Below are 12,090 nucleotides of genomic sequence, written 5' to 3'. Positions count from 1 at the left end.
TTTTGTCAAGTAAAATTGTCCTTTGGTTTTGACAGAGCCGAGTCATTGCCATCATAGCCTGCACTCTTAACAAAGCTTGGTGACGGTCAGTTACATTTGGTTATACATAGTCGGGTTCCACAGCAGGCTGTACATCATTGTGCTGTTTCTTTGTCATCAGGCGGCCACAGTTTAGAATCGGGGCCAAATGTGGGCAAAGTGTAAAGGGATTTTGGGGTATGTTTTGGAAGGCTCAGTCGGACACATTTGGCAGTCATGATTAGGTTGAGGTTTCTGTTGGAAGTATGCCAAAGACGGTGAAACATGAACTGGTGTGAACTTTTTTTCATTTTAATTACTGGCTCACTGGACGAGCTCATTCATTTTCATCAACTAGGAAAATGTCAAGAATCGTGGTGTTTTTTTTCCTCCTCGGAGCTTTGGGATGATTAATGAGAAATTGTGTTTCACTCCTTTTCACATATGACGTTTCTTTTTTTAAAACCATGGCGATGCTGTGCACTGTTCGCAAAATGTGTTGAAAGAGCAGTTTGTTGAAATTAGTGTTGTGCGCAGGTTTACCAAAGCTGTTCAACACTGAAGGCACTTTCATCACAATGTACACAGCTGAGTACGTTTGAGTTTTAACGGTGATGTCGCCAACATTCACTGAAATTATCCAACAAGTGATTGTGAGCTCGATAAGCCACTTTATCTTTGCGCGCTGCAAGAATGCGACTTCCTGTCCTCAGTCTGTGCCAAAAGTCATGGAGAGGGGACATCGTAAGCAGTGGGTGGGAGTGTAAGTGAGGTGGTTATTCAGTAGATTTCCATCGGAAGGATTGATATTCGCCTGCTGACGTGATTTCGTGGTCCAGCTCCTGCAACAAGAAAGTGTTGGTCTGTGCTACAGCTAGGGACACACACACACACACACACACACACACAAAAAAACACACACAGAAAAAGAAAAACCTTTTCACCTTGCTCATGACCCTGCCGTGTTTGCACCTCAATGTTTTCTCTCTGCTTCAATTGTGAAGAGAGTGGAGGGCTTGCAAGAGGGAGCTGTCAGGTTGTATACACCAGTGTATTCCTCATGCAAGTCTTTAAGCATCGGAAAAGTGATGAAGGGGTAGCTAACATTCAAGATTATGTTGCTTGCAAACCGAGAAATCTTCCTTTTCTCAGCTCTCACCTCCCTAGCCAGGGTGCATGTGTCCTGTTTTCAAACCATTTTCAAATTTATTGGAAAAACTCATTCACTTATCTATATGTACTAATTTACTAAACACTGCTAGCATAGTCCATAAAATAACAAAAAGCAGTGGCTCAAAGGTGCTGTTACATCAGGCAGTGACTGACGCCTGGCACTCGTGTTCATGAGGGTTTTCAGTGACTGTTTATGGTAATGAGAAAGGGAGTGTCTGTTTGCTGTGGTGCCTGTGCAGATTACTCTGAGCATCCTCTATGCATGTCGGGCAGCAGCAAGCATTGGGTAGCAACAACATATGCAATACAATACATAAGTATTTTTGGTGTAACTCCTCCTTCACAGCTTGTTTTTATAATTTCGGCAAGTTCTTGAGGTTCAAATCTCTTCTTAAACAAGTCAGCCCGTCACTAGGGTAAGAGTGTGGAAGAGACTTTTGATATCTTCTTTTCCTTCTCGTCTTTTGTGCACAGGGCCGAGGCTCAGGCTTCCCTGGGAGAAGGAGGCCCAGAGGGGCTGGCCTGTCGGGCAGAGCTGGACGCGGAAGGGCCAGAGGAAAGAATGGAATCGGTCCCAGTATCAACCCTGGGGTATGTACGGTTGTATGGAATCTCTACATCTTTGGCAAAAATCGAATCATACATAAATGTTTGTTTATCTCTAGCGGAAGACACTGATGATGTTTTGTATGTAGCAACTGTATTAACGCCAGTTTAATTTGATGATAAAGGTTGTAATTTTCTTGTACTTTGCTAATGCTGCAACAGAGGAAAAATGAATCTGCATTCGCAAAGTGGTGGCTCTGTGTAATGAAAATGCTTTTATGCCATCTCACCTCTACATTTCTGTGTCATTTCCTTCTGATATGCAGATCACTACAGTAGAAATGCAATACCCAGTGAAGGAGGAGGAGGAAAATGCAATGCATAACACAGTCGTCATATTCTCCAGCAATGACAGTTTCACACTAAAACAGGTGCCCTTTCATAAACTTTAGCGTTCTGACTCATTTCATTTTGAATTCCAGTCAGTTAATTTTAGCGTTCATGTTAGATGGCCTGAATTTAAATCCTTGCTTAAAGATTGTTCCCACTTGAGATATTTAATTCCTGTGGAGATGCTGTCAGCTGCCTGCAGGAAACTCAGTCGGTCATCCAGTATCGATACACATATATATTATATATTTTCAGCTGGCAGCAAATTATTTAACCCTAACTGATGCAGTGAGTAGCTTCTCGTTTCTAGTCTGTTTCAGAAGGGTCAAATTATTGACATGTGTCAAGCAAAGAAAACATCTAAGGAGATTGCTGAAATTACTAAAATTGGGTTAAGAACTGTGGGGTAGTAGGGAACCATTATCTTCGAGAGAAAAAGATATCTAGAGCAATCGTGATCTTTGATCACTCAAAATGTTTGGTGAAATCACACCAACAGTAGAACTCACGGCTTGGTTTAATAATGAAAGTAAGAGCATTTCCACATGCACAATGCAAAGGGAACTCAAGGGAGTGGGACTAAACAGCTGTGTGGCCTTAAGAAAACCACTTATCAGTGAGGCTAATTGGGGGGGGGGGGGGGCCCCTTCGATTTGCTCTAGAGCATAAAGATCGGACTCTGGAGCAACGGAAGAAGGTCGTGTGGTCTGAGTCCAGATTTACCCTGTTCCAGAGTGATGCACCCATCATGTCTAGTGCCTTTCATACAAGCCTGTGGGGGAAGTCAGACTGTTACCTTCTGACGCTCAAGCTGACAAGCTGATACTGTTCAAACTTATAATATAGGAATAACCAGATGTGTTCTCACTTAAAGCTTAAGATGTTGCTGTCATTACTGGACTCAAATCAGGTTACTTACAGCTTTTTATTTATTTTAGGACATGTGTGTGGTGTGTGGGAGTTTTGGTCTCGGTGCAGAGGGTCGTCTCTTAGCCTGTGCTCAGTGTGGCCAATGCTATCATCCATTCTGTGTCGGCATAAAGGTAAGGTATCCTAATTATCAGCGCAGAAAAATTTACTGTACAGACCTGCAAAACGTTGGAACAAAATCTGAGCTAAAACACTACTATCGCTGCATTACCTTCCCCAGATCACCAAGGTGGTGCTAAGTAAAGGCTGGCGCTGTCTGGAGTGTACAGTCTGCGAAGCTTGTGGCCAAGCCACAGATCCTGGCCGCTTGCTGCTGTGCGATGACTGTGACATCAGCTATCACACATACTGCCTGGACCCTCCTCTGCAGAATGTTCCCAAGGACAGCTGGAAGTGCAAGTGGTGAGCGGTTCTTTGATCATCTCACTCAAATGCGTTTCGAGCAGAAAATCATTTCAGAGCTGAACGTGTGTTGGCGCAGCAAAATAACTGAGTTACACAGATTTACTCTTATAGTAAGCAGTTGTGGTTAAATAACCTCATTTCACCTCTTATTAATTGCCTTAATTTGTTGTAATTTCTTGCCCATCTCAGTAAAAATCAAACCTAAAGGTAGAAATCGCACAAAACGAATAGGAAATAGGACAGCAGGAAGGATTTTTTTTTTTTCTCCCCAATGCAGTTATCACTTCCTCCTTTTTTTTAAGTAACCTGGGTGAAATGACCTCTGTCTTCCTCATCACCTGCAGGTGTGTGTCCTGTACCCAGTGTGGTGCCACCACCCCAGGCCTAAGGTGTGAGTGGCAGAATAATTACACCCAGTGTGCTCCCTGTGCCAGCCTTGCATCATGCCCGGTCTGCCTGCTGGACTACAGCGAGGGCACCGTCATCGTGCAGTGCCGGCAGTGTGACAGGTGTGTAGCATTTCTGTGAAACTGCCAGCTCAGAATGACATGTCTCAACTAATTCTCTGTATTAATTGGCACATATCTAAACTCGTTGTCCTGTCTGTAGATGGTTTCATGCCTCCTGTCAGGGTCTCCACTCAGAGGAAGATGTAGAAAAAGCTGCAGAGAGCTGCTTCGACTGCACAATGTGCCGAACTTTCAAGACCACTAAAGGTGGGAGCATAGTGACTCATCTAAATGTTTTTGTGTCCGTCTTAGACAAAATATTACACGCTTCTCGGTTCTGCTGTTTTGTCAAATTGCTTTTGTGTCTGGTGCTGCCGCAGTTGTGACGAAGACCAGAGACACCACTGAGCCACTAGTTGTGACACCAGTTGTCACAAAGGTGAAAGAAATTGGTAAGATTCAAACTTCACATTTGATGGATAATTAATGCAGCAGAAATATATTTCTTTTTTTGTCTTTCTACTGGCTGTTGATTTGACTTTAGTTCAAAGGTTATATGCTGCACATAATCATTTTTCTTTTGTCTTTTCAGATCTGTCGAGAACCTACACCCAGGACGGTGTTTGTTTGACGGAGTCGGGACTTTGCCAGCTCCAGAGCCTGTCTGCTACAGCGTCACGGCGACGGAAAAATAAGCCCAAATTGAAGCTGAAGATCATTAACCAGAACAGCGTGGCAGTGCTTCAGGCTCCTATGGACACACTTTTAGAACTCTCTCGAGATGAAGACATAGAGGACAACAGAGGTACTCGTTATCTCAGACAAGTTTGTTCTTTCATCGTGTGCATCCATCTTTTTTTTTTTTTACTTTTGTTGTCTTGAACTATATTTTATATGTTGTCACATTTGTTGTCTTATTTGCTGTACCCGTGGAGATTGAAGTGTCAGTATGGAAGGGCTTTAGAAGGTTAAAAGAGACGAGGTCTTTGCTTGCTACAGTTCACCAGTTCCTTTTTACAACATTATTAGTTGAAAAGGAGACAAAAAAAAAATCCCTCTGGAAATCATGGGACTAGCGAAGTTCAATTCAGTCAGGCTACCGTCTTGCCAGTCAGTGGGATTCAGACAGAATTGACTCTGGTGCTGTATTAAGGGGCCTGGCTGGAGTGTCCTCAGCTGCAAGGCTGTCACTCATCATCAATTCTCTCTCCCTCTCACAGAGGTGGAGCTCCTCGATTGTGAGGCAAAGTCTGACTCAAGCCTGGAGCGAGAGCCAGTGGAGGATGACTCCAAAGGGGCCGACGGCGGCAAGAAGAGGAAGAGGAAACCGTACCGGCCGGGTAGGGCACCTGATTGAAGGAGACAGCTCCCTTGAAGCGGAAAATGGTGCAGTAGATGTCTGACGTTGTAGCTGTAGCAAAGCACTGCCATCTCACGGCCTCCGATGCACAGGAGGTTCTGTGTGGGGTTTCTAAGCTTTAATATACAGGCCAGTTAGTAGAAACATACATTCAAAGGTTATTCAATTTCATATTGAACAACACCACGACTGTAAGGGAAATTGTATTGATTAGGTGTATATAGATTGAGAGATCACCTGTAATTTGTTTTTACAAGGCATTGGTGGGTTCATGGTCCGCCAGAGGAGCCGTCCAGGCCAAGGTCCAGGCAAAGCTAAGCGAGCACTCTGCAGAAAAGACTCTTCCGGCTCTGTGTCAGAGAATCCCATCGGGAAAGATGAAGGTCTGTGCACCTGAACAACCTACACAAGTTATGGTCTTATGTAATTTTTGTATACCTATTTTACAACATGAGTGGACACCTTACCTTGAACCGATTATTCTTCATGTATGATTTTGCTAAGGCTGGGCAGAGGCGCTGCCAGATACTCCTGTGGATGAGATGCCCCCTGGACCGGAGGTTCCAGAAAAGATAAAGAAACGCTACCGAAAGAAGAAAACTAAACTGGAGGAGGCTTTTCCCACCTACCTACAGGTTTGTCACCAGTCACAGAAGGCACTTAGTGCTGCACATAATCAGCAGTCTAATAGTTGAAAAACAAGTTAATGAGATTACATTTGACTGATTTGATCTGAGTGTATTGTGTAACTTTATAGCACAAACCACTATACCCACCAGGGAGGCATTATTTATAATTAAATTAGAAATTGATTAAACAACTGCATTTTTCCATCACCGTTACCTCATTTTGAACATTGCATGTAGTAAAAGGTTTATTTGTTGTGAGGAAAGAAGACTAAAATAGTATTTAATCAGATGTTAGTAAATCTATTTTTGTTTAGTTCTGCAAATGTACTTTTTATATTCGGAGCTTGTCTTTTCATGTCATGCCATGTGTTCATAAAATGAGTTTCATCTCACCCTTGGGAAGGTTGGGAATCCAAAGTACACTGCCTTAAAACTATGTGCACAACTTTAGTGTGCAGTGCCCCTTCTGTAAGATTACTGAAGGAGGAACAGCCTAAAGGAATTCTCAGTGAAGGATACTTGCCTCTGATCATAACTCTTTAAATGGCCCCTGTCTCAGTTGTGAATTGACGTACAAAAGCTTAACTGGAGCTGACTCCAAGGCTCCTTGTCCCATAGCAGTATCTCAGTGTCACCTTGCGTTGGCTAGAACATAGATATTTGATGTGCATTAAGCCACCGGCAGTTGTCAGGGCAGCTCTTTATCCCACCACGGAACAGGCAAGAAGGGGATGTGAAGTGTAACGTAAAAGTCTGACACAGTGGAGAATATTTCATTAATTATTAAGGGTACAACACATTTGGCTTTTAATGTCTCAGTGCAGCAGTGAGCTGCATTTCCATGTTGTTGAGGATAGTTGAAGACTTGTGGAAGCATTTGGTTTGGGGAAGTATGTGCTGACAAAGGTGAGGCCCCACATAACTTTTAGTCTGAGTTTCAGTTTCACTTTAGTTGTCCTGGGTCTTCAACAGATGCTAATTATTTTCCATGTAATAGGGGTAGTGTGTTTTCTGGGAACTATGTCAACAAAGATAGGGTGACAGTTCTTGTCTGAAAGAACAGAAACGTGTCGTGACTGGTGCCGTGTGTTGTCACTTTCAGGAGGCTTTCTTTGGAAGAGACCTACTTGACAAAAGCAAGCAGAGTAGGCAGCAGGGGGTCGAATCAGGCCTTCTGGAAGATGGGCAAACCCAAGTGGAGAGGAAGCGCTCCTCTACCAGTTTCCTGGACTCCTCATCAGACCCACTCCTAAGCGCTTCAACAACATCTATTCCTATCAGACAAGCAGCACGTATGTATTTACTCTTTCCACTTTCCAGGATCACAGGTGTAACTGTTCACTGATTCTTAGGGGCACTTTACACGGAAACGAAAACGGGTTAAAAACGCAAAACCGTTTTGCGGACGCACTATATCGTTTAGATGGTAATGGCGTTTTGGGGGCATGAAAACGCAAAAAAGTGAAACCGCCCTCCAGAGTGGAATTCTTGAAAACGCTCCACTGTCGCGCCACTGTGTAAAGGATGAAAACGCAAAACTGCGTTTCTCGTCACATAGAAAGTAGAAAGACTTGGTCTTGGTAGTGTTGCCACCTAGCCATCTGGCTTGTTTACTGCACTGATAAATATGAATCGTCACACACTTTTGCGTTTCCGTATGCACGCAGATTTTCACCCTAAAACGCTCGTCTAAATGCAGATTTAAAAGTGAAAACGAAACGCCACTTTTGCGTTTTGGTTTCAGATCGTTTCCGTGTAAAGGTAGCCATAGCCTTGCATTAAACTAAATATTTGGTATTAACAAAAACTGCATGAGACATGAATTAAACCACCACTGGAAAGGAATCCAGGCAGAAAAAAAAAAAAAAGATGCAAAGATGCGAGGTTTATTTTGGGACTGAGCAATTAATTTTTGTCCTGCAAATTTCTTTGCCTTATTTGTAAGAGTATTCACAACTTTCAGTATGTAGACATGATGCACTTCAGGTGGAAACATGTTCAAGCTGCATCTCACCACTTCAGACGATAAAGTCAAGAGTGCTCAGGGTTCATTTTGTCTTTATCGGTCAGTTTTTCTTCTGCAGCGTCCCTCACTACTACTAAACGAAACATGATAATTTGATTATTTGCAAAGGAGGTTTGTTTAAACAACTGAAGTTTTGGTTAACGTTCTCTTTGTAAGCTTGCTTTGTTTCACCTTTCCACTTAGTACCTCTGGCTCTTTGTGGTTTTTTTCAACAAATAGCATATATACCCTTTGTACCGACCTGCAAGGATGTGCAGTCAGAAAACAAAAGGCCATGTGCCTAAAACAGAATAGTCACAGTCGCATGTCATCACTGAAAAGATATCACACTGTCTTTGCCAACGCTTTCAATCTGCCTTGAGATCAAATGTAATTTTTGCCAAGAATGAAGCCCTTAGAAATGTTTACAGTTCTGGAAAATGTCTTTTTATCCCCACCCCATTAAATTACTGTAGAGCAAAAACCAATCATGAAGAGATTCCAGAGGTTCAGCATCAACGGCTGTCATAAAACGGCTACAAGTCCAAGTCTGAGTAAAGCAAAAATAAATATGCATTCTGAGTTTGTCACGTCATCGACAAATGTGCAAATTCTGGCACCCCGGAAACAGAAGTTAAGCTGCATTTCGACCACGGGAACATTTTCCGGGAGCTTGTGCGTTAGGGGGCCTGTTCCCTGGCCCTCTGTATTTTGACCATGCGAAAAGGGACTAAACGGAGTCCTGGGGTAGAAATTTCATCCCCTAAAAAAACAAAAACAAAAACCAACCAACCCCGTCTGGGTTGGGGGCTGTCAGCACAGAACATTTCTGATTGGTCAAGTATTCAAAGCATTTTATTTCCACCTTTCCATCTCAGTCTTTGTAGTTTTAAAATCCACCAAAGCTCTTCTAATCTGTCAGTTTGTAAATAAGAAATCCGTACGTCAGTGTCACTTCTTGATTGATTTCTGATGTTATCCATGAAGCCACAACTGTTACAGCCAGAGAGAAAGAGATGCTGTGGTTCCCTAAATTTGTAAGACTACACCAGGAAGAAAAACTTTTCACCTCAGGGTCCCTGCCTCGGTACAAAATGTTCCCACCCCACTCTGCTTTAAGAGAAATATTCAAACCTACTTCATAATCAATTTACTGATTTGTTTGCACCCTACATGTTTACTCCTTTTTTATAATTTTTTTTCCATTTTTCACTTTTCTTGCTTTTTGCTATTTGAAATATACCACTGCTGTATATGTAAATGGATTTTTTTTTGGCAAAGCACTTCGTTTTCCACTTGTCTGAACGATGCTTTATGAATGTGAGTTGAGAACTCTTCTCTGCTTATCGTTCTGTGTTGAGCCTCTTAGATCTCTTACTGTGCTGATGTGCACTATCACTCCTGGTCACATCTTGAGGAAGTGTGCATGTATGAACACTTTTACACTATTCTATGGATCACCTCTGATTTCACTCCTGTTAATCGAGCGACGACTTGCACATGGACACATTTTGTACACTTGATTGTTTTCTCCTGCAGTTGACGGTTGTTGGCACCTTCTCCGAGAATATTTGGCAGTCGCTTCTACCTGCGTTTTTCTACAAGTCACGCGAGAAGCTACCAGGAACTTGTCACGCAATCCAAATAAAGCAAATCACATTGTCTGAATCTAAAATTAGCCAATGAGATTTTAGGCTTCCCTTTTGTTGTCAAGTTAGGCTGCTGATACGGTATAAATTATCAAAAGTGACAATGACCGAGAAACTTCATATTACAATTAAAAACTAAAATAAAAACTTTTAATTTAGGAGCTATCTTGAGAGGCACACTAAGTATCATGAAATATCTCAAATGTGTGTTTTTCTCATTTTCTTTACTCTAATCTGATTGAAATCATTGTTCATGAGGCAAAACCTGAAAAATGACCGAACTAAAAAGGCTCAGTTTTTGCCTTCATGTGGGGTTTTCCGTGCAAAACTCTTAATTTTGCTCTACTCAGACGTCCAAGTTGATGGTTTCGTGAATTCAGGAGACACCAGCCTCTGTCCAATTTTTCGAATACGTCGCACAGTGATGATGTTTTAACTGTTGCTCTAAGGTTTTTGAGTTGTGTGCCACGATTTATCAGAAGGAAGAGCGGCCAAATGAACTTAAGCATTTTTAACGATTGGGGGGAAAAAAAAGACTAAGCGTGGCAACGGGGACGGTCCGAAAACCTATCCATCATCACCACAGTTCATATTTCTGACGGCAGTACTCTGTAAATGCGTGCCCAGTTGTGATTAGCACTGTTGCGTAAGGCTTTATAAAGACGGAGCTGATGTCGAGTATTTAGGTGCTGAGTTCTGCATATGGCCTCCAGAGAAACGGTTCAGAATCACTCATGTTCGCTCATCATCATTTATTATTTGTGACAACTTGGTTTTCTTTTTTCTTTTTTTTTTTTTCCTTTCAATTTTTTTTTTCCTTTTCCTCCCCCCCTCCCCATCTACAGAGACGCCTGAAGAACCATTAGTTGATCTATCTGATGTTCTGAACACTGATGCAGACATCTTGGGAATGCTCGGAAAGCCAAGCGGTGACTCTGGTGCGTCATATCTATCACAGGCGGTCACAATTTATTAAGTCACCAAGCTGTTGGTTTATACAATCAGTTTGTTTGTTTTATTTTGCTTTCACCACCTTAATGATTTTCTTTAATGCCATATCCTTTTACAGTCCTTTTATTTTTGTTATTTATCTTTTTGTTGGATGCGTGTTATGCTTGTTCTGTCCTCACTATTTCATTTCAATCATTTTATCTGGTTTTGGGTTCTTGTAGGTCTTGATTTTTGCCCCTTCCAGGTTGACAGCTCACCTCCTCCTTTTGGTAAGGGTGCCATGGCCTCACTTAATCCCCTTGCTTTAGTGCGTTCTTCCTAACGTAGTGTGCGTCTCTGTTTGGGTGTGCATGTATAAAAGAAGTGAAGCTGCTTTCATACTGGGCTTTTTTTCCTCAACAATTTCTGATTTAACAGTTCCAACTGCTTTGTGCCTACCTAACACAGTCCTCCGCTTTCCCTCACAAATGTATGGCGTGTCAGTCTTTTGTATTTTTGAAACTCAGAATACCCTTTGATAAATTGGTTTTTGCTGAGCTGAAGGTGTCTTCAGGATGGCAAAGAAACTGACAAGGACATTCTAGCATTCAAAAATGAGCAGTTTAGAAGCAATATAGAGACTTTCTGAAGATGGTCAAGGACCTCTGTTTCCATTCTATTGGCTTTTTGACGAAAAGCTCCACATTACACGTCCTTCATTCTTTGTTTAAGATGGATAGATAGATAGATAGATTGAATTTATCTTAAATATTCCTGTAATTTGGTGTCCATACAGGTTGATGAAATTTCTTTGAAGTATTAGGCCATTTAAGAAATTAGTTGAATGCATTTAGGGTTATGTATTTGATAAAGCAAGCCTGATCGCATTTTGATGTAATTCAATTTTAAAATTGTGCCGTTACCTACATTGTTTATGCGGGTCGTCTCATCCACTGGCTCTGTTGTAAAAAAAAATAAAGTAATAATAAATAAATTGGAGGTCGCATGTCTTCCTTTTTGACATAAAGATCAATTGATCGGAACGTTTTTTCCCCATCTCATCCGTTTCCAAAACATTCCTTTTTAGAAAGGGGGGACCAAAAAAAGGGGTGAACTGTAAGAATTCCCCGTTCTGTTTTAATTGTACTCAACAGGCTTATTAGGTAATTGACATTCGCTTAAAGTCTGAATTAAGGATCGACCTTTTGGTTGTATCTTGTTCATTTTGTCTGTTTGACTTGTTTTTGTACGTCTGTGTGTGTGTGTGTTTCCTCAGCTGGCCTGGACATCGGGCCCCTGGCAGACGGCTCCCCAGTGGCGCCTCAGTCTCATGCCGGCCGGAGGACGCCTCGAACAATCCCAGAGGAACCGCTGGACGGGATTCTCAGCCCAGAACTCGACAAGATGGTGACTGATGGTCAGTGTGAGAGAACCGTCATCTAAAGCAGCTTTTGGAAAGCACTCTAATTAAAAGCTGCTTCATTTATTTATTTATATATATGCAATATTTCTTATATCTGCACTTTACTGTAATGTAGACACCTTTTTTTGAAGAAAAAAAAAATATATATATATATATATTTACTTGCTGGTGACGAAAAGTTAC

The 12,090-nt window shown here is 41.9% G+C and overlaps 1 protein-coding gene across 7 annotated transcripts in view; it reads left to right on the top strand.

Annotated features, from left to right (window-relative positions):
• The window catches only part of kmt2cb (lysine (K)-specific methyltransferase 2Cb), a 69,679-nt gene that overhangs the window by 37,445 nt on the left and 20,144 nt on the right, over nt 1-12,090 (top strand). For 5 of the 7 annotated variants that reach the window (XM_075483354.1, XM_075483355.1, XM_075483359.1 and 2 more), the window contains 15 exons: nt 1,666-1,782; nt 2,064-2,168; nt 3,066-3,170; nt 3,278-3,459; nt 3,807-3,971; nt 4,072-4,178; nt 4,292-4,363; nt 4,504-4,716; nt 5,132-5,251; nt 5,529-5,654; nt 5,776-5,906; nt 7,003-7,192; nt 10,400-10,492; nt 10,727-10,774; nt 11,761-11,901. In XM_075483354.1, the coding sequence (XP_075339469.1) occupies nt 1,666-1,782; nt 2,064-2,168; nt 3,066-3,170; nt 3,278-3,459; nt 3,807-3,971; nt 4,072-4,178; nt 4,292-4,363; nt 4,504-4,716; nt 5,132-5,251; nt 5,529-5,654; nt 5,776-5,906; nt 7,003-7,192; nt 10,400-10,492; nt 10,727-10,774; nt 11,761-11,901 (1,915 nt within the window). The remainder of the gene's footprint in view (nt 1-1,665; nt 1,783-2,063; nt 2,169-3,065; nt 3,171-3,277; nt 3,460-3,806; nt 3,972-4,071; nt 4,179-4,291; nt 4,364-4,503; nt 4,717-5,131; nt 5,252-5,528; nt 5,655-5,775; nt 5,907-7,002; nt 7,193-10,399; nt 10,493-10,726; nt 10,775-11,760; nt 11,902-12,090) is intronic. The other 2 variants (XM_075483356.1, XM_075483360.1) reach the window with 2 other exon arrangements.

Source organism: Odontesthes bonariensis, chromosome 14 (genome assembly GCF_027942865.1).
Source record: "Odontesthes bonariensis isolate fOdoBon6 chromosome 14, fOdoBon6.hap1, whole genome shotgun sequence".
NCBI lineage: Eukaryota > Metazoa > Chordata > Actinopteri > Atheriniformes > Atherinopsidae > Odontesthes > Odontesthes bonariensis.
The sequence above is the reverse complement of the archived record's forward strand: the minus strand, read 5'-3'. Positions and strand labels throughout refer to the sequence as shown.